Source organism: Lepisma saccharinum, chromosome 18 (genome assembly GCF_977018435.1).
Source record: "Lepisma saccharinum chromosome 18, izLepSacc3.1, whole genome shotgun sequence".
Taxonomy (NCBI): domain Eukaryota; kingdom Metazoa; phylum Arthropoda; class Insecta; order Zygentoma; family Lepismatidae; genus Lepisma; species Lepisma saccharinum.
This window is the reverse complement of record NC_139246.1, coordinates 55,496,439-55,520,078: the sequence shown is the minus strand read 5'-3', so window position 1 is coordinate 55,520,078 and position 23,640 is coordinate 55,496,439. Positions and strand designations below refer to the sequence as shown.

General features: G+C 40.9%; 1 protein-coding gene across 1 annotated transcript in view; it reads right to left on the bottom strand.

Annotated features, from left to right (window-relative positions):
• The window catches only part of LOC146002115 (uncharacterized), a 67,999-nt gene extending 49,933 nt beyond the window's left edge, over positions 1–18,066 (bottom strand). The window contains exon 1 of the mRNA XM_083139833.1: positions 17,964–18,066. Within this exon, the coding sequence (XP_082995959.1) occupies positions 17,964–17,978 (15 nt within the window). The 5' untranslated portion in view covers positions 17,979–18,066. The remainder of the gene's footprint in view (positions 1–17,963) is intronic.
• Positions 18,067–23,640: the final 5,574 nt, after the last annotated feature.

The following is a 23,640-nucleotide window of genomic DNA, read 5'->3' as shown; positions in this document are numbered from 1 at the left end:
ACTAGAATGCAGTAATGAAGACACTGAAATGGCGAGGGGAGGGGCTTAGGGGAAGTGGAAGCTACACCGCGATAACTGACAAAGTCACAACTTTGGAGCTGAAGTTCTTGTAGTGTCTAGATACCTCAGAACATAAGCATGCGCAAACCCTCTGATTAGAGGGGGAGCAAGGGCCTTGATGAAAGTTCAGTTGGGAAAGAAATATGGACGTATGCAGTGTGTGTCCGGCCGGACCCCACCGAAAACCCCCTTGGTGTAATTTTAGGCATGTTTGAGACTTAATAACAAGACCTTTTGCCAGAGGATGAAGCCGGATAGTTCTATTACATAGAAAATATTACAACCCCTTCCCCCACAGTTGGTTGGAACTCCTCCACACTAAATTTCTAGGCGAACGTTAAATATTATAAGGAAGGGGGAGCAAGGATGGCTACACCTCCCCCTTAGAAAATAAATGTCAACCTAAAAGTATGTATTTCACACGTAAATTTGATTTCAGTCACAATAATTTTCATTACTTATTATAAAGGGCATGCAGGAACGCGACAATTTCTAATTCAAGTGGTGTTTCATTTTGAGGGGGTAACACTATTATCGGGGTAGTATGCCTCGTTTACCCCTTGAAAAAATAGCTTGCTTGCCCATCCGTGGAAAAATCTGTGGACGCCCATGATTAGGAGGGGCAATTACCCCCCTTGCCCCCTCGTGCACACGCCTATGCCGCAGAACACTGGTTTATGAAGGATTTTTTTAAGTTTGTAATGGTGGATAGTACGATAGCTACTTTGTAGGGGGCGGTATATTTAATAAGATATTTAGTAGCCTATGTGTAGAACATTCCCCCCTTACGCAATTGCGATCGGAGGTCATTTTAAGAGGACTTTCTGGTTTTTCACGATTTTTTCGCTGCTCTCATTTGAAAATGTTGATTTTTTCAAAATTTTGGAGAAGGATGTAGCCCCCATAAGCCCCCTTCTGTACGCCAATGCTTAAGAAGACAGGTATTTTATATATGTAGTAGAGGATTCAGTATGGTGGACTTTTAAAATTCAAAATCATTTAAAAATGCCTTTCCTGCAATTGATGCACCTTTAGAGGTCTTTATGCATTAGAAATTCAATAAATGAAAATAAAATATAACAACAAATGCAGGGAATAGCACATAATTTGAAACCATGTTTCGCGATACGACGTTCTCTTGTTCGAAAGTGTGAAAAAGAAAGGAATAGGCTCTGCGTTGACCAATCATTACAGTGACATAATTCTCCATCCAATTCGTTATTAAAATCACAATAGCTGCTCTTGAACAAATAAGATTTCGTCCCGCTCCAAGGAAAGATAATTAAGTGAAGCAAAAACTGGCCAATACCGACATGCAAATAGAACCAATCGCTTTAGGGACGTTCGAAAGTTCTGTAGTTGCGCATTGTCCTTTCGTGAAGACAGAATCTTTACGTAATTTCTCCCTTGAATGAAGCATTGTCAACACTGAAAACAAATTCAACACCCGGAACCATCGTTAGACCGCTCCAAATGACCAGCGAACCATACAACAGCGAACCTTCTTGGTACGTAACACCCAATGTATATTTCTGTCACGGTGCACCATTGAAGGGTAGGCTTTGAATTGTAAACTTTGACGGGAAAATTCGTGGTAATACTATTACGTCCATGTTTCGCGGGAAAAGTTATTTTCTCTTACATCAACATATAATCTTCACTTCATCAAATAATTAGGTTTCTTAAGCGACATTGGTACTAAAAATGAATTGATAAAGGTCTATTAATAAAGAAATGAACACTTATGTTAATAATACCAAAAAATGCAACTCAATAACAAATCTACAAACAAATTACTTGAATGTGCTTGTAGTTTTAAGTACAGAATGTTGTTATGGTAGGTGTGGTTGATATCAAAATAAATAATTTTGCGAAAGTGAGGAATACCAATAGATATGCTATAAGACTAATATCTAGTCAGATGTTTTCAATATTTGGACATTAAAACTCCCAACATCCGTATCAAAAATTATAAAAAATAATAACATTATGAACTCCAGAAATATTTAACGTTGACTGCCAAGGCCAGATTGTATGAATGACATCGTGGGGCCAAGTAAAAACAATTTTTGAAAATGTCATTAGATCTGTGATGCACAAGAAATTTCAAAACAAGCCAAAAAACTGTTCAAAATTCAATTTAAATTTGAGACTCAGTTTTGGGTATCGTGGCCTGGAGAAGAGAATTTTGATCAGAAGGCCATGAGATCCATTTCTGTGTCTCATATTTTTATTAGAAAATATAATTTCTGTTTCTTCAAATAACGAACTTCGTCACTTGAACTACTCGTACAGTATTGCACACACATTTTCTGCTTCTTGTTCATACATCGTCAACAGAACAATAAAACACAACAACAGAAGTGCATTCTCCATAAAATATTGCAGGAAATGCAATCTGCATGTTCATTCACACAGAATATAGTCTTAATTCTTCTTCATTTATTTTTCTCCTTCTTCGTTTAATTCTTGCTTCAAATATGAAATACAACAAATGTCAAACAATGATGCATTAAAAAATGCATCGATTGTTGTATTGAAAATCAACAATATCAAGTCATCATAAATAATCACAGAACACTAGGTTTATTACTACAATGTTACGGCCTTTTGTACGCCATTGTTGTAATCGCCGGTTGCTATCTAGTGCCAGACTACGAGTAGAGTGTAACATTCTGGATCCAAAACAATATCTTTGATCATGTTAGCAAATGACAAGTAAAACCCATATAGGGGTATCGCGGCCTGAAGCAATTGCTGAGGTGAGACACAGAAGTGGGTATCACGGCTTCACGAATGGCGATTCTTGAGACCCACTTTTCGGTCTCATGGCAGTCAACGTGATGTATTTGTAAAATTACAATAAAACTACAGTGTGTCCCAAAATAGTGTTTACACTCTTTGAATGTCAATAAAAGGAACACTAATAACAGCAAGCACGAACCTATTTTGGTGTCACGTACTTTTAAATTTTAAATGTTCGATATGACCACCATTGGAAATAATACATTATGTACAATCTGAACAGATCGACAAACAACATATACGGTTTCTGCGGGAAGGGAATTGCATGTTTCAATTGCATGTTCCACGTCACTCAGAGTCTCTGGCTTTGTGGCGTACACAGCACACATCACATTCCCCACAGGTAGTAATTTAACTGTGTTCAATCAGGAGATCTGGATGGATATTCGTCTCTTCTTACGTTTCTCGAAAGAAAAATTTCTCACCTCTGCCATTTTGTGTACACTAATGACTACAACTAGGCAGTCTCTGGCGGGACTAAAAACAAAAGAAGGCCTATATGCTCTCATATATGCTCAACATAGACACTGCAGCTTCAAATGCAAGAAGTGCAGTCAAGTCATCTTTAATAGTTTCTCTGTTATTCAAGTTCAAAGAGTATAAACATTATATTGGTATCCTGATATTTTGATTAGAAATAAAATAAAGTGAAATATTTTTTTCAATTAATGGACTTCGAATTTTGTTTATTTTCACTTCCGTCTGCACCTCACCACGACAGATATTTACTTCCATTATATATCTAGTTGTATATTTGAGAGCACTCTTGTTCTATCATTAAACGAGATTTTTTTTATTCAAAAGAGCCATCCGGAGATAGCGGGTATCGAGTTCCGAACGCCTGGCCTAATTTTAGCCTATTATGTATCCTAATGAATTTGGGAGCTACGAATGACTAGCGTAACCCGGACACGGAAATCTACAGCAACGACTGGGGGTTCGTCGTGCCGTGCTGATAACATGTCACGTATCCTAATTGTAATGTATGATTTCCTTGCAGCCTGTCAGTGATATAATTCTCGTCTTTCTCAGGTACAGTAAAAACCTCGTTAATCCGGACTAGAGTTGACGAGCTGTATCTTTGCGGATGGCCTTGGCTACTCCGCGCAGTGTGAGAGAGATACGTGTATGTAGTTGCCACCTACTCGCCCTTTGGGTGGTCGACAGCAAGGACAGAACGCAAGGATAATGACACGCAGCCGGTAGCTCCTCCCCCTTGCTACTGCGCAGCCGGGCTTGGGCAGGGTTCACCTGCAAAGATACAGCTCGTCAACTCTAATGGGGGGATAAGTTGATCGGTTTAACGAAAGTCCGGATTTAAACTGAAATAACCTGAAATAACAGTAGAAAGTGCATTAAAAATCCGTTTAGAGCAACAAAACACGTTTATTATGGTGTATTTAAAGGGCATACGCTTAAATACAAGTCTGCAGGAAACAGAATTTTATCAGTGATTGACTGTCTATTCTTTGGAAGCTCTCCCATGGACGTTGGGTGTACCGTTACGGAACAATATGACGAATGAGATTGTTGAATTCTAGCCACATTTAAAACTTTGCATTCTGATTTTCTTCTTCTCCTTTTTTTTTTTTTGGCCTTTTGCCTGCCCGGATTAAGCGAAGTCCGACTTATCGGGTTTCGGCTTAACGAGGTTTTACTGTATTTATGAAAATGGATGGGTACATAAAACATCCACAAGCAAACGAATTGATTGGTTGTCTTAAGGACACTTTATGCACACATAGGCTAATCGGAACTGGGCCTACAGTTTTTAAAGTGGTATCCGAATCACTGTGCTTCTACCTGGTATCGAACCCGGAACCCCTTGATTAGATGGTGACGTCGTTACCACCACGCCATCGGGGAGACTCTCAAAGCAAATCTCATTCGAGGTTGTACCACCGAGTTCAGTTCTTGCATGTACAGTGCTGAAAATGCTCGCGTGTTCGTGCCCTGGCGTTGGGCGTGTGTCGAAGATTATGCAGAGTCTTCTAGAAAGTTCCAACACCCTCCGTTTACCAAAAATTCTGCATTCTTTGGTTGTCATGCAATCACTTTTGTTCCGGTGAGCGAATCAGAAAATGCTCCTTGTTGCCCCAAGATCTGCGAGCTGTTTGCGAAGTAATGACAGCCCTCAAATACGCAATTTAACGCCGATGAGGGAATTCGACACGATTCGCGTGGCTCCATCCTCCCCCTCACCTTCGCAGGTAACCTTTCGCTGAGGTAAGGGGAACATCGTGGATCACGAAAATTCCCCTCGGCAAATTCCTTTTTTTTTCGGTGAGCGTTGTTGTGCAAAGGTGCGTGTCTCTATCTCTCTCTCTCTCTCTCTCTCTCTCTCTCTCTGTCATTTCTTTCTTTTGCACTCTCTAATTGGCAATTACGATAAAAGCCTACGTCGATTTTGCCCATTTAAGTGACGAAATTCTAAGTAGTATTTTTCCAGCTTTGTTTTATACAAAATGTGCTGGATATTCGCCGTAACAGCAATCTTAGGTAGGGACAAATATCTTACATGTTAGACAAGAGTCTCTAATATCTCCAATTACGTGGACATAGAACTCCAAGGCAAAAACGCGGTAATACTTTTATAGGGGTGACGGATTTCTTCAAATGTACAGGAGAAAGTACTTACGCAAATCATTTTCTGTAGCGTTGTGGAAGTTCGTGAAGGTAGTTTTGATCAATTTTAATGCGAATGCATGTTGTTTTCTGCGAAAATCTCTGTCCGACACGCTGTTTCTGCTGCAGCCATTTGCTTTCTGCACGAGAGCACAATGTTCCGTGTGTTAGATGGCGTAAACCCCGTAGTCAGTGTTTCAAACTCGCCGTGTTTTCACTATAACATGACGTGTCGAGTATTTTGATTATTTTTTAACTATGCTTGCCTAACCTAACCTAACCTTACGGAAAATGGTTTGTGGGGCTAACGTGAATGGTTTGTGGGGCTAACGTCAATGGTTTGTGAGGCTAACGTGAATGGTTTGTGGGGCTAACGTGAATGGTTTGTGAGGCTAACGTCAATGGTTTGATAGGTATTAGCATAATTTCAAATCCGGGCACGAAAGTAGGTATTTTCCGGTGAACAAAGTTGCAACACTGCATAAATCGACAAAACACTCGCACAACGTGCGATGAACCAGTACGCTATCGCCATAATCTCTGTTACAGAATCGAAATAATGAGTAACAGTAAGTACTCGTAAATGTAAGACATACACATTATTTTCATTAGAAATTCATTATTTCACCTAAAGAAATGTTCCGCAATGCAGAATAGTACGTTAGCAATGTAAAAAAGTGCGAAATAAATGATTTATAGATGTCACCCTTATAGTAAATTAGTACCAAAAACGCTCTTACGAATTGCATGTTTTGCTTTCATTTTAGGACAGCTAAATTTTCTTTTATTGCTGTGCAGTTTTTCCGCAAAATATTCATAATAATATCTAAAATTTAACGAAGTCCAAGTAAACAGCGTGTCGTATTGTTCCCAGTTCTATAAATGTTTCTTGTAACTCGAGTTTATGCTCAAATAGGCTATTCTGGACAGGACATAATAGCCCCGTCTAGATCGTTGCACTTTTTGCCACTAGGTGTAGTGCAGATGTTTCCTGGTGTCAGGTTGATGCAAGGAAATGTTCAACCAAGTAGGCGAATAGCGGTGTTCAAATTCAGAAGATTCAACAAATGCCTGTATGCTGCTTACACGTTCATTTGATTAGTTAGCACGCACCAGGTGACCATAAACTAAACACTACACCACTTCAGAACGTATTGAAAACGGTGCAGACACCAAATCAACGAAGTAGACGAGTCGGTGTTGCACCGTGTAACCAACTAGCCGCGCGAATTCAGTCAAAATGTGCAGCGAACTGGACGGAGCTAGAGTATACATTGGGGTCCGAGTCATTGTGTAATGTAAACAAATGAGGATCGAAACCGCATTGGTTGATTTCAAGGCGACAGTGTTACCACTATGACGTCAGGAAGGCAATTCTTGTTTAGAAGTTAATGGACGATTTCGGCGGATTTTAATACATCACTGATTGTTAACAGTGGCAAACAGTCTCGCGCACTGCATTGGTTGACTAACACCTGAGCGATCCATATTCCCCCATAATGCATGATTAAACAATAAGTTTCCAACCAGGGGTTCCGTTTCTAAATCCCGACCTGGGCATGGGTAATGCCGCCCACAAAAATTGCAAAAAGGAGGCTTATTGCTTTTATGTATTGATTTAATTTAATTAATTCAACGCTAGGAGTGTAAGGGGTGACCGTTTCTGAAAACACTCAAACGTCGACCTCACTTCCACGTAGTGCACCCTGGATTGCATTTACAAACTAACGAGGCTCTGGTGTCTGGACTTGTAGCCAGGATAATTCTGTAAAGGCCGTGCTGTGTCGTCTCGTTTGTTGAGTAGACTAGGCTCGGTCCTGAAAAGAAACTTTGGTAAATATCCGATATCGCCCGAACGGATTTCTTCAAATTTACAGGAGAAAATACTTACTGAAATCAGTTTCTGTAGCATTGTCGAAGTTCTTGGAGGTATTTTCTTTCGCGGAAACTGAAAACTTCACCATAGAATGCTGCAGAACAAGAAATTCCTTGTTACGCAAGGAACTTGCATTTTCTGTAACATTATGCCATTGTTTCCATTACGTACGTTTAGATGGCGCGAGCGTCGAAAGTCACGCGGTCTCGCCAGTGTTTCCAAACGTGTCTTTTTTTTATGAGGATTTTTTTTAACTATGCTTATCTAACATAACCCAACCTAACCTTGCCGCAAATGGTTCGTGGGGCTATCGTGAATGGTTTTTGGGGTTATCGTGAATGGTTTTTGGGGCTATCGTGAATGGCTTTTGAGGCTATCCGTCAATGGTTCGTGGGGCTATCGTGAATAATTTTTGGGGCTATCCGTCAATGGTTTGTGGGGCTATCGTGAATGATTTTTTGGGGTTATCCGTCAATGGTTTGTGATGACATAATGAACACGAAAGTAGGTATTTTTCGGTTAAGAAGGTTGAAACACTGCATACCCACTCCAAATCGACAAAACACAAGCACGACGCGCGATGATCCATGACGAGTGCACGCCATATTGTCTGTTACCCAAGCGGAACAAGGAAGACAAATAATGACTCGTAATATGAAACGTTGACACTGTTTTATGGAAAAGGGCATAACTTCACCTTAAAGAATCTTCCTCAATGCAGAATAGGTAAGTATCAATGCTAAAATTAACAAAATAAACGAGTGAGAGTGTTCGGGCCTTATCGGATAATTACCAAACCTTCTTCCGGAAGAGCAACTCCCGTGGTAACTCCTTTACGTATCGATCGATAATCAGACTATTAATTCGAGAGAATAACTGTCGCGATAACTTTCTGATAACAACTGGTGCTGAGATCTCGGAGTATTTAAGGGAGATTCGAATTTCCGACCGTTAAAGCCGTTGGGCGAGTTCCGTTTTGTCGTTAACTGTGTCTTCTTGCATAAGGCTGACGTTGCGTTATTTCAACAATTTCCTCTGGATTTCCGTGTCAGCTGAGTTTTCAGCTCCACTGAAGGTCGCTGGTGTTTTATGCTTTTAAGAAGCTTCCGCCGGACCCCTTGGCGAACAGATTTGTCTATCCAGTTATGACGCTGGGGGTCCCGGGTGCGAGTATTTGTGATTGTCCGTTCATTCATCTCATCGGCATTCATTCTCACCTTCGCGATTAGCCATAAGTGGCAGATTAGCGATGTAAAAGAAAATAATAATCCAACTTTCATGCATTATATTTAGAAAGTAGACATACAATATTCAGAATATTGTTTTGTTTGACATTCACAATCCTTATTACGCTCATATATACATATATATATATTGTTAATTGGTCCTGCTTAACTCATCCATACTCTGTCGCAGGAATCTCTAGAGCTGGCGAACGAAAACAAGTCTCTGCGCAAGTGGTCGCTCGAAAGGGCTTGACGGCTTTCTCCCCTTCTGTACCGTTATGCGCAACCTTGCTCAATGGATTCCTGACAGAGTATAGTGATTGGCAGTGGATCTCTAGAGTCCCCGGGATTTTCGACCTCCGTGATGGAGTGCTTATACAGTGCACTACGACGCCAGGCACCCCGGGTTTGAATCCTGGGTAGGACAAGGCGGATTGTGTTTGCTGTACTGAATGAAAAAAACTAGAGAATTAAGTCAAATTAACATAAAAAGATGTGAAAGACAATACAGGGGAAACTTAACCTAAAAAAAATACCTAGCACACTTGTTCGGATCCCACTTTGCACTGTAGTTTTCGTCCAGATAAAGTGAACTTAAACCAGTTTCTCGGATGCCCACAGAGGATAAACACTAATGATTTTATTTTTAAAATCTACACGTTCTCCGCTTAGGCTATTTGTGATACTATGTGAGATTTAGCCCAGTAAGTAAAAGCACTTAACTTTACATGTTGTAGTCTTTGATAGAGCTCGGTTTTTTTTTCGTGTAGGGCAAAATAATCCTTTCGTGTATACCCAATTGCTAGGCTGAGAGCTTCAAGGAGGTCAGGTGAAACTGATATTACATTCACAAGATAGGTGAAAATATAGAGCATGCTTTCAGCAGTAATAAGCTTCGAGATTGGATTATGCCAGGACTAACAATCTTCCCTTGTTTTTTTCTGGACGTCGCATATCCGCAACATACGCAATGGCTAAAGCATGTTAGGCAAAGAGCGCCTTTGTTTCGTCGCAGATACGATAGTTATGCTTCGGTGAGTTGGAACGAAGTCGAGGAACACTTTCACCAATCATAAAAGCTGTTGACAAGTCGGTCTCTTCAGCCGCAAATCAAAGAAACCCACGTTAATTGAGAGCATCAGGTTCCGACTCATTAATTTGCAGGAGTTTCTGCAAGGAAAAGGCAGCTATGGCGAAAGACCGTTGCACAATAGCGTATTTCGGACCCATATTGCAGTGTATTATTATAACTTCTTATACTCTTTTAGCTTTTGGACAGAACCAAAAAAAGAGACATGCGCGTATGAAGGTATGTAGATTATGAACAGTTTTTTCGTTGAAAACTGCTCAACTTCATTTGCAAGGAGGTTTTCAGGAATGTGGTAAATGATTCCACACTACAGGACAAAAAATATGTTTGTCCATATTTCTACTCTGTATATTGCAATTCTTGATTTCTCGTCAAAATCACTTTTAGATATTCATCATAGGTAGGAAATTTTAAACAGATTCTCATATTTCAATACATGCTTTGCTTTCTATATTATTAAAAAAAATTGCCCTATAGCAGTAGTTCTCAAAGCGTGTGCCGCGGTGCCCAGGGACCCAGTCGGTGGCTTACAGGGGCGCCGAGAAATGTTCCAATATTTTCAGTGAAATGGCACTGGCTTGCTAGTCTACAAATGGCGCTAGAATTGGATCATCGCATCAATCCAAATATGGTCTTATTTAATACTGTTTACATATAAAATGTTCATAAAACATTAAAATGCTCACCAAAGGCAAACTTTTATAGTATAAAATATATACATGAAAACGTAACGTGAATATTCGTCTGAAGAAGACCCTGTCAGAGGGTGGAAACGTTACGTTTTTATGTATATCTTTTATACTATAAAAGTTTGTCTTGGTCAGCATTTTAATGTTTTATAAACATGAAAACAAGGCTTAACAGCGTTAAAATTGGATAAAATGTTTACAAATTTGAAATATGTGTTTATTTTTTAACTTAAGGCAAGCAACCTAAAAGTTGATTCTTAATTGTTTGAGTTGGTGTTTTATGCACAGTGTAACTAATCGGGACTGGACCTACAGTTTAAAGTGGGATCCGAACCTCTACGTGCCTCCACCGAGTATCGAGCCCGGGATCCCTTGATTACAAGGCGACGACGCTACCACTGCGCCATCGGGAATGCCAGTTTCATTCTTAAGTACATTACATTTTCTACATTATTATTGAACACCACGATACTGAAATACTACAGCAGTCAGTGGCTTGCCCAAGGGGGGTTTGGTGGGGGTTATAAACCCCCTTTGGCTCAGTACTCCTAAAAAAAGAACTACAAAGGTAGAAAATATGGTGAAATGAGGGTTGACTACCGCACTGACAGCAGACACTATAGTTTTAAAATTATACTACCCAACTTATTTTTTCTTTACTAATGACTGTGCAAAGTGTGGTTTAAGCGATGCCTAAATATGCAGCTATTTCAGTTTTACTTTTATGAGGATTAGCATCCACTTCCTGTTTAAATTTTACTTTATGGTCAAGCGCGAAACTTTTCCTCTTTCTGTTGTCCATAGCCGACCAGTAGCAACCGAAAACTGTCACGTCTGTGATATTGTTGTAGTTTGGTTACATAGAAATCAACTGCATTTTATGAAAATTAGTAGTGTAACACCGAATTATGTACAAATGCATTATGTACAAATAAGGTTTAATCAGTGGCGGCGTTTAGGGGGGTGAGGGGGCAGTTGCCCCACCTACTTTTCGCTACTTTTGCCCCCTCACTAAGCTAAACCTTATCTGCAAAGGGAAATATTCTGTCTTTGCCCCCCACCCGGTTTTGGAACCACTGGGTTTAATTAACACGTTTTTAAATTGTAATATTTGATCAGGGAACCCCGTAGCCAATACCCTTTTACACGTTTATATCGTTATTGCTGCTCTTGCGGCACAGGTTGATTACAAAACCATTAAAAAATAACGAAGAATTTCTCTCAGGTTTAACGACTGAGAGAATTCTCGATTCTTCCCCAGAGAATCTGATTCAGAACTTCACAGGTCGATAACCGTGCTCGCCAAGAAGACTTCAACGCACAGTGATGCCAATGTTACCCCCTTTTTATTTGGTATATTTATAACGGGGATGGCAACACTTAAGCTGTTGATTTCGTAGCTGAGAACGAGAACAATAGTTACCTTTTTTTTTGTTCGAGAGCTGAACGGACGAGAAACGTAATAAAGACGGCATTGGGAAACCCTACCCACTCTCCCGACGCAAGAACGTCCGAGATGTGATCGCGGATACCACAAGGAAAGGAGCTCAGATAAGGAAGAGACGCCTTTTTTTTCCTTCTTACGTGAATATGAGGTTTGAAATACGTGAGAAAATTGGTGTCGAGATTAATACTCCCTTATGGAGTCACGTGCTTGGACCTGCTCTTGTAATTTCGTAATGCTACCGTTACTATCTCCCGCCTCTTCACGGACTCTATGGTACTTTGCGATATCTTAAGTGCACTTTATGAGGCACATTCTCACTTTCGAATTGCGATGCGCGGCCTCTTTCCAGTTCATTCATAGGACAGTATGGGTCGCCTGAACTGTCACCTAACCCAATATGTTTTATTATTGTAATAAAAGATGAAGCAGAAATAAAGAATGTTCTGCCTGAGCAGCTTGACTCATAACTAGCTTACAAGCTACATCTAAGACATTTGCAAAGTTGCCCGTGTTGACTGGGGAAATGGTGGTCCAAGATCTCCAAATTTAATTGCTATCAACTAGAGTCGAATTACTTTCGGAACATCTCCAGCGGACTGCTTAAGTCTGTCTAGCGGGCCTAGTGGGCGTGTAGAACCTGAGCAAGGGGCTTAGCGGTAGGTTCTGAGTTGAGATGACGTCAGCGGCTTGCTTGGTTAATTGGACGCTTCGAGAGTTGTGATTCGTTCCGATGCTTAAAATGCATAACAGCCAGAGATGTTAAGGAAATAAATTCCCTCTACCATAAAAATGATATGACGGTTTTTAAAGTATCAACGGCTATAACAGCCATAAATAATACAATTGCAATGATTCCGTTGTTATAAATAAAGATTTATGACACACGCATTGCTCTATCTTTATGAAAGATAAAATTCAACATTAAGTTTGAAAGTTTGTACATGTGTTCTCGCCGATAACATAGTGGTAACGTCGTCTCTTTATAATCAAGGGGTCCCGGTTTAAGGATGGAGGTACATGATGGTTCGGATCCCATTTTGAACTGAAGGTCCAGTCCTGATTAGCCTTAGGTTATAAAACCTCAAATACAGTGAGAGAGAGAGAGAGAGAGAGAGAGAGAGAGAGAGAGAGAGAGAGAGAGAGAGAGAGAGAGAGAGAGAAGAGAGAGAGAGAGAGACAGACGTTGCAGTACATTTCGTAAATTAACGGGAACGGTAAGTCTTCTAAATTTTAACGATGGAATATTGTAAATTTGACGATAACTTCTGATAGTGCACACCAGATACATAAAAATGGTTAGTTTTCTTAAATGTCAATAGTTTAACAACCACTATGTTAGTTTTTCAAATGTATCTGAATTATTAGTGAAGTACCGGTAAATGTGTTACAGTAGCCCTTATAATATGGGTTCATACGTTACATTGACTACTAATTATCTATTTGATTCATCGGAATCTTGCACTTCATGTACATTCTGTTTCAGGCATGAAGAAAAGTTTACTATCCGGTGGTACAGTCAGCGCCAATAAAAATGGACATTACATCCTGAAATGCTAGTTTCCCTGCACGGTGTTATGTGTGTTGCCTAACTCTACTGCAGTGAGTGGATTTTCTAGATTCTCATAGTAAATTTTTGATTGATTTGTGGTTTTAAGTCCACTTTACGCACAGAAAGGCTAATCGGGACTGGGCCTACAGTTTAAAGTGGGGTCCGAATCACTGTGCCACGTGCCTTCACAGGGTATGGAAACCGGGACCCCTTCATCACAAGGCGATGTTACCACTACACCATCGGGGAGGCACAGTGGCAGGGAAGCGAGTATTTGAGGATCTAGCTAGGTGTCCCATTTTTATTACCGGGACACCTACCACTTTACCAAGGGGAAAAAAAGAGGGGGTGTAGGTTCTGCAGAGGTGGACAGGGGCAGTTGGCACTGGATTTGCGACGTATGTGATCCTGGATGTTGGAGGACCTCCAGCTGTTGCGAGAAATAATACGTGTATGTTCCAGAACGGTACACACAATCATAGAACTCCATAGCGCAAGGGTTCCCAAACATTTTCGTTTCACGGCGCCCTTAGTCTTTCAAGATCTATCCGCGGCGCCCAAGTCAGAACTTAGGCCTATCTAACACCTGCAACGGTCAGTTTATGTAGTTAGGTTACTTGCGTTGAGTTAAAACATAAGCACATATTTCAGAATCAGATAAATTTTATGTGTAAAAAGTTAATAAACACATATTTGGAACAATCATATAATTTCAGTGAACATATTGGAATATTTCGCGGCGGCCCTGTAAGTCGGCCAAGGCGCCACAGGGCGGCGCGGTGCACACTTTGGAAACCACCGCCAAAGAGCCATTAAAGAGATTATCACAGGGAAGTCTTGTATTTTAATAATACATTCAGTTTAAGTCCATTCTCTACGAAAGCGTAAAGTGGAATTCAGTGATAAATCATTGGTAATAGTAATTGTGAATAAGGGCTACATATTAATACTGTTATACCTTCTCGATGGCGGATTGGTAGCATAGCCACCTCGTAAGAAAGGGATACCGGGTTGGATACCCGGTGGAGGCACATTGCACAGTTGTTCGGATCCTACTCTGAACTGTAGGTCCAGTCTCGTCTATCTCCTATTCTCCATCAACAGTAACAACGAAGCTACACAAAACCACGTGACGTTTGACAAGTTTGAATATAGTTTGTTACTGCTTGCTGAATATAAGTCGTTTCATTACAAAAAGTATAAAAGGGAATGGGCTTACTTTATCATTATTACTGTGGTGGGGAAATTTGGGGTTGCTGAGAGTTGTGTGGAACAAAGGGTATGCAAACGGCCTTCGTACGCCTCTGACACTACACAAGGTGGAGGGAAAGTGTTAAATTAATTTCTTACAGTTCCATTATGTTATCGCTTATGAACGATGTAAATGAATCACCTAAAGATATTTTTTAATATGCTTTGGTGGTACAATTTATATTCGTTGACTTTTTCCCCAGTTTTAGTGTAGTACAAAAAGAAATCTCGATAAATAACTGAAACGAAGGTACCTTCTGCACGCATAGAAGATGACAATTTTGTGAATTTTATGTGTAAAAGAACTTTATTCTCATTAAGAGTACTTTCCCAGATGGTAATTGAATCACAGTGATCTGGTGTGTGTCGACCTTGGTGGTGGAGTGGTTAGCACAGCGCGCTGCAACGCCAGGGGTCCCAGGTTCGAATACCGAGTAAGACATGGATATTTGTGTTTGTCCTAATGAGTAATACTGAAAATTGAGTAAAACCGACAAATATTAAAATTGAGAAAAAAGTGAAGCTACTGTCGCTTAGGGGTATTCTTTATTTAAAAATAGTGGGTCGGGCGTCTGACCCTCACACGTAGACACCGGGTTCGATTCCAGAGGTGGATGATCTAAGATCGGAATTTTTTCGGCCTTTTCCCCGCATAAAGCGGCTCTGGGACTGACCCAACCTCAAATCAATAGGTACCTGGGGGCAACCCTTGGGGGTAAAGACGGCCGGAGCGTGGTTCTGATCACATCACCTACAAAATGCCCGAGATCGAGAATGTGTGGGGTCCTTCCCAACATCTCCTAAATGTGCCCTCATTACACGGTTCTATGTGCACGGGGAAGTTCCAGATGGTATGGAGACGAGACGAGATTTGGAAAAATCTCGATCTCGACTCGAATTTTAATGCTTGTCTCGTTCTTGTAAACATTTCGTCTGGATCTCGAATGGCATCAGTCTCGTGGAGAGTCTCGAAATATACGGAAAGACAATACACACACACACATACTTAGTGACAGAACGTACCATTGAAAATTTGCTCCTAAAAATCCACTCATCATCGTAGAAGGAGGTAACATTGCGAAGATGAGAATGAGTGATGATATGATGAAATTGATGAAGGGACACTCACATTCCATGTCCAGGCCGGGATTAGAACCCGAAATCCCTGGCGTCGCAACGCAACATGATAATCACTCCGCCACGGAGGAGAGCATATTCATTTGTGTGCCAGACAAAGTTTCATAGCAAAGTAAATTTTGTCTGAGTAGGTATAATTTCCTTTATTGTCATATCAGTCTTGGACTAATGAGTATTGGTCACATGTCGATATTGCAAGTGCCTCTCTCATTCTGGTGTAGACACCATCTTTACACCCAGCTAGAATTTCACACACGAGAGAAAAGTAACGTGACACTTCAACTTTTAATGCACGACCAAGTGAATTTTGATTTCCGTATGCTTCTTGGTCAACGTTTCTTTTAGGCTCTTTTTACGTGCAGATAGACTAATGGGCACTGGAGCTACAGTTTGACGTGAGACCAGAAACACAATGGGCTTCCAGCGGGTATCGAAACCGGGGCATCTTGATTACAAGGGAAGCAGAGAGAGAGAAAGTGGAGAGAGAGGGGGGCGATAATGAGAGAGGAAAGGAAGAAGGAATGAAAGAAGAAATGAAGTAAATAAATAATCTCTCTCTTTTGCTTTCCTATTGAAAGAAGGAAAGAAAGGAAGATGGAGTCTCTCTCTCTCTCTCTCTCTCTGCTTCTCTGTCTCTCTCTCTCTCTCTAGAGAGAGAAAGAGGTAAGACGAGGAGAGAGAGAGAGAGAGAGAGAGATGGGGAAACGAAAAGAGAGAGATGGAGGAGAAAGAGAGAGATAAAGAGAAGAAGAAGATAAAAAGAAATGGAGGCAGAGAGAGAGGAGGGAGATGGGGGGCCTCCCCTTTAGGAATTAACCGTGCTCATTTCTTTTTGATTTCCTCTCAGCTAACCACCACCTCTACTAATCTAATGAAGTTGAAAAATAAAATCACTGACGAGATAGGTGGACATGTTACGATCTGACCTTCGGCTCCGGGTTTGAGTCCCGCCCTGAACATATATGCCCTCACCGATCCAACCGTGCTTCGAATGTGCAACCTCATCAAAACTTCCACTGGCTTTGCATTCCAAATTCTTCCCATTTCCACCTTTCTAGGTTAATCACGAAGCTGTCTCCATGTCGGAGACTTCAGGGTAAAGGTCTACGAACGTAGATGTCCCAGGTTCGAACCCTGGCTAAGACATGGGATTAATCCTTGTGTTCGTCCTTCATCCATATCATTGGTTCGCCACTCATCTTCATAGTCGCGATTAACCCAAGAGTGACGCAAGAACCTCAATAGAAGTACAGCAAACCAACCTCCGTGGAACAGCGCGCTAAGAAGCCAGGAGTCCCGGGATCGAATCCCGGCTTGTGCATGGTTGTTCTTTGTGAATTTCATCACATCATGACTCATCCTCATCTTCGGAATTAGCCAAAACAGGCAGAAAAGTAAAATAGCATAAGCCAAATCAATCAATCAATGAGAGAAAAACAGCAACCTCATAACACGATAATGAGGATAACTGGCGAAGTGATGAATATTTGACACACACACACACATACACACAAAATGATACAGTAAAACCTCGTTAATCCGGACTAATGGGAAGGGGGATAAGTTGACCGGTTTAAAGAAAGACTGTATTAACTGAAACAACCTAATCGAACAGTAGAAATTGCATTAAAACTCCGTTCATAGCAACATAACACGTTTATTTTTGTGTATTTAAAGAGCATAGGCTTAAATACACTATACAGTACAGTACAAAGTCTGCGGGAAACAGAATTTCATCAGTGGTTGACTGCCTTTTCTTTGGTTAGTTCTCTTGTTCACTTCTAGCCATATTTAAAACCTCACGTTCTGCTCTTTTTTTTGGCCTATCCAGATTAAGCGAAGTCCGGCTTATCGAGGTTTTACTGTATATCAATGCATCAACACGGATTCGAACCTAGAACCTCAATACAGCGTACACGCCAGCCGCTCTGTCTGACTGTTAAGGATTCGTATTATATTTTTCTTCCGGAAGAAACATGAAGCAAGGTAATTTATGTTAACTGTGTATTATCCTCAAGGAGACGGGAAAAATCCGTAGGAAATTGACCCAGAAAAGGAACACAATCGGAGAAGTTAAAGTGAGACCTTGAACTCCATTCATCAAGGCAGATGGTATTTATGGCGCACCGCTTGTCTTAAACAAAGAACACCTCGCACAAGCGCTAACGAAACAACAAAAAACAGAAAATCTGACACCTCAGTACTCACCAAAGCGATAGCCATCCCGTTCGTTGTAGCCAGAGGGCACTCTCTACAGCCTCGTGACCGTGGCACACAGCAATCGACTGAAACGCCATCATGTTTGGCGGCAAGTTTTATATCCGCTTGCACTCTCCGATCTCCAGCGGGTGACGTCACGCCTCCTAGCGGCTGGCGTGTACGCTGTCTAGGCGGAAGGCCTTCTGGTGGAGATGCAGCGGGAGACCGAACGCGGGAATTTTTCGTAAACGTCAAACGGAGCAAGTTGCCTGTATCTGTTGCGAGGTAATTGCCCCATAGCACGTCGCTGGCTTTCTGCTATAACTCTTGCATTAAGTTTAATGTTACCATTGTTTGGCGACATGTGAGAAAAATGATATCCTTCATGTTCTTTTGGCGTTTGTTGCTCTTTCGGAGTAATTTAACTGTGTGAAAAATCAGAGGTTGGTTTGTTGACGCGGACTTGTTTTGAGAGCAATTGTCGCTATTTTCAGATGTTGTTAAGCTTTTCTCCATTGTGCTATATGGCTCACATATTCAGTTGCCGGTCTACGTTGCTTAGTAGGTAGCACTAGTGTTGAGCGACATATCATCCAGACAAAATATTGCGATATTGAAAAATATCGTCAAGGCAATATCAACTAGACGATATATCTTCACGATATTTTGGTGATATATATCGTGTTGGCGATATATCGTTACAATATTTGGCGATATGTATCGTGTTGGCGATATATCGTTACGATATTTGGCGATATGTATCGTGTTGGCGATATATCGTCACGATATTTGGCGATATATATCGTGGAGACGATATATCGTCACGATATTTGGCGATATATATCGTGTCGGCAATATATAATCACGATATTCGGCGATATATATCGTGGAGACGATATATCGCCAATATCTCGATACGGAAAAAATATCGTATCGTATCATCTGTGACGATATTTTCTTGACGATATATCGCGATATGAAATTTCCGATAGCCCCCCCCCCCCGATGACGCTGTGGTAGCGTCGTCGCCTTGTAATCAAGGGGTTCGATACTCGGTGGAGGCACATAGTGATTCGGATCCCACTTTAAACTGTAGGTCCAGTCCGATTATCATTACTGTGTATAAAGTGGACTTAAAACACCAAATCAATCAATCAATCAATCAATGACATTTCCGATATGCTCCATCAATAGTTAGCACATTGCGCTACGACGGAAGTCAATTCTAGGGGGGCAAATGTTGACGGCCAAGGGCACCTGCAGGGGGCACAGAGGAGCAATTTCCCCCCTTGATTTCAAATTTTATGCAAATAAAATATATATTTCGGGAAATTTTCTTACTCGCTTCGCTCTCAATTCCTGCTTTTCTCAGCCTCGTCAGGTTCAGTGAGAGTCGTAGCTAGGTGGCGGCGGGAGTCGGCCATGGACGCCGAGCGATCTAAATGAAAAGAATGTAAAAGATAGAATGCCATGGCACCCTGTGAAATTATTTGCCTCCTAATAAATAAAAATTATTTTCAGTTACAAAAATTGGATCTAAAAATTTTCTTGCTCGCTTCGCTCGCGATTTCATTGTTTTCTCTAATGTATATAAATATAATGGATGTGTTGTATATATGTATTGAATAAACTTTGAATACGTACACAATTTAGTGTTAGCGTGTTGCATATGTACTTTCTTACTTTATGTCGCTCCATGTTGCATCTTGTACATGAAAGTTATACATGTTATGTATAAGAAGAATTATCTTCGCAATGCATTTGTCATTTATTTTCTGCCATTGAAAAATATAGTTTGTGTGTTTGTTTTCCAATATTAACTAATATGAAATTGAACATGTTGAAAAAATATTTCAAATTGTTTGTTCAAAACAAAAGCTTTAGCACCGACATCTACTCCCTTTTTGCGTAATTTATGAGGATTAATATGATACTACTACTACTACGACTACTTCCACTAGTAATAATAATAATGTCATTATTATTATCATTATTAGTATTATTATTATTATTGGTACGTTTATCCTGGTACTTGCCCCTTCCCCCAAGACAAAAATTAATGGTTGCGCCTCTGCAGGGCATTTCATCTTCCCCTCATTTCTTCATTGTCATCGTCATGACTACTGATGTGAGTCTGCAACAGGTAAATAATACAAAGGTAATACATCTAATAACATGAAGAGAGAACCAAAAGGGAAGCTTCTATATTCTCTTCAACTCCACAAGCACGTTGGAAACTTACAACCAATAGAGTAGATGAAGAATATATGCGGACTTAAAATACTAAAATATGCATTCATGGACTTGAAATGCAAAACACACGTACTTTAATATGCAATGAGGGTGACCCTTTCTCAAGATAATAGTTGGATACAAATATTCAAAGTTTCTTTTGAAGTAAACAGGAATATTTATTCAGTCATGCATTCACCTAACCCGACTTCCGTGGCGGAGTGGTTAGGACAGCGCGCTACGACGCTACAGGTCACGGGTTCGAATCCCGGCCTGGGCATGGGCGTTTGTGAGAGTCACTTCATCAATTTCATCACTCATCCTCATCTTCGCGATTAGCCAAAAGTGGCAGAAAAGCGAAGTAAAGTGAACGAAACCAAGAAATCAATCAATTCATTCATTCATGCTGCGTTTCGTCGGTACTTTGGAAGTTAAACTAGTGATTTTAAATAACTTACATTTTACAGCTGTTCTTGAGGTTCGACCTTGTCACTTTGTAACAATAGTAAGCATAACTTCGAACATACATTACATAACAATTAAACATTCACTCCCTACGAGTGCACACAGGTGCACATGAAAACTCCGCTCAGCACCAGTCGGCGTCTAGCGCCTCAAACGGAAAAATGTTGAATTTCATCCGGCACATTTGCGACGGCGAAGCGCCGAGGCTGGGAGGATTGTAGCGGGCTATGCTCAAGACAAACAAATGCCATCCTCACTTCCTGGAGTGCATTTTGGAGACAAACCAGGCTCTGTGGTCTGAACTCACGGCCAGTACATTCTCCGTGGGGCTCGTCTTGCTTGCCTTCCTTGTGTATCTGTGATTGCCGGTTCATCCTTCTCATCTTATCATCCTTCATCCTCTTCATCTTGGAGATTAGCCAAAATTGGCAGAGAATGGAAGTATAATAAACTAAATCAAACAACCAATTGAATATATAATACTAGTGGAATCGTAATGTATTAGAGCTTCCTGGGGACGTCAGGAATCACAAACATCAAGGAGCCGCGGTAGCTCAGTCGTTGTCGACCTCCGTGGCGGAGTGGTTAGCACAGCGCGCTACAACGCCAGGTGTTGCGGGTTCGAATCTAGGACATGGATGTTTGTGTTTGTTCGTAATGAGAAAGCAGAGAATATAGTGAAAATGTATGTGTGTGAAAGTTGAGAAAAACGTGAATGAAATCGTTAGGACGTCTGACTACCATGCGAGAGACCCAGGTTCGATCCCCGCCGGGATTTTTTCCACTTGGTCAATCGGCTCCGGCGCCCACCCAGAATCGTATAAAGTGTGTACTTGAAGGAAAGTCTGGGTGGTAAAGGCGGCCAGGCGTGTGGTGCTGGTCATATCACCCCCACTCCACACCCCCCTGTACGCCTTCATGGTGTGGTGTAAAGCACAGGGGAGCACTTTACTTTACTTTTTATACTAGTGGAACAGTTACCTACAACACATACGGGTAACGAAACTATAAGTCAATAATTGTAGGGGCATTTATTGATATAAACCACATGATATCGTATATATACATAAAATTTGCCACCTTCACGTCTTGTGGAAAGCAAGAACAATGCAAATATCTGTCTTCCTCGAGAAAAGGCTGGGTGGTCCCTAAGATCGTACGGATTGAGGAAGAGTAGGAGGAATCCCATAATCCCCTGGGGTTGAATCTGAGTCACGCGTAGGGAAGTCGGAGATCTGCAAAATGCAGACAAAACGAAGATGAGATCAAGACAAAAGGAAAGAAAGGAATAAGTTAGAAGTAATAAGAGAAAAGGAGACATGTTTCACCATGTGATTAACTACTTGAAGACTTGATTCCAAGGTCAAACGACAGAAATATTCATCTCCTCCTGCACGACGTTCTAATCGCTTCAGAAAATTTAACAATCCACTTTAAATACTGGTCAAATTCCGGTTTCGTTTTCCCCGTTACGAAATATCCCTGCATGAAACGTCTAATCCTGCCAATATTTAATGCCCACCAAGGGACAACCTTAAGAGATACAGCGTAAGTCAAAATGATGTTCCCGATTTCAGTGTCTATTTATTTCATTGTAATGATACGTAAATGACTGATATTGCACACACAGATTGAAAAACTCAAAATGTTTTTCCTGGCGTATTATAAATGTTCCCTGTGTGATCCACGTGTTACACGACACACATCTAGTCTATAATCAAGTTCCTGCCACAACTTTTCCTAGCATGTCAGGGTCCACGTCGGCTATGGCTGCAGTGATGCGCTCACGCAATTCCACCAACGTTGTAGCATTTTCTAATTGACTTGCCACAAATCTTGTTCGGAAATGTCGCTGAACGAGAATAAAGAACGCTTTCTGCTGTCCAGTAGCCATTTTCCTCACTGCTACTAAACTGCCTTCTGGTTGCTGACAGCGCAACTACGAGTCTTTAATAGAAAGAAGAAAAAAAACTTTTTGAGATTGTATTCCATAAAAAAATTACATATGCAAGAAAAGCTCATTACCTTTCGTATAAGAAATGAACGAATTCGGGAACATCATTTTGACTTAGGCTGTATAGATCGCCGGAGGGTGGTGCGAATCACATCACCTCCACTATAGACAAGATCTTCAGGCTCTATCACCATATCATGGGCCTTCTGGCGAGATGCAATGTACAGAGAGGACCTCCTCGATGGCAGTGGTAGCGTCGTCGCCTTGTAATCAAGGGGTTCCGGGTTCGATACCCGGTGGAGGCATATAGTGGTGCCTATCCCGTAGGTCCAGTCCTGATTAGCCTTAGTGTGTATAAAGTGTACTTAAAGCACCAACTCAAAGCAATGTACAGAGATTTTCTTTTAAAAGAATGACCCTGTTATCCAATCACGCTATCTTATAGCTTCCCGGGGAAGTTATGAATTGTATAAACCAGTATCTAGCCAGTTGAATAACAATTTTCAAGCTCGTTACCTATTTCGATTTTCTGCCATTTTAGGTTAATTGCGACGATTCAGATGGGACAATTCCAAACATTGGTATACCCAGTATTTTTTCTTCTTTCGGGACGGCCGGAATTGTAAAGGTGGTTATTACATAGCTACTTTCTAGGGGAGCTACATATTTCATACCTTTCGTATATTTAGAACTTTCAACTCTCAAAAATGGCAATTAGGTGTTATTGTAAGCGGGGTTTGTACTTACCACTCCGGATTTTTCCGTGTTCTTCACTGGTCTTATTTGGAAATGTTGATTTTCTCAAATTTCGGAGGGAGCTGTAGCTCCATCAACCCCCTTCTGCGTACACTAGTGCTTGCAAAGAAGATTCGTGTTCGTTCGGAACTTAAACCCATAACCTTCTATCTCGAGGTCGTGATGTGCCAAGTCTGCAACCGCTCACATCTCGTTGTCGATTCAATAATTTAAACATATTCGTATGTTTTAAAACATTCACAAAGTTTTTGGGTAATACTTTACTATACCGGAGTCACC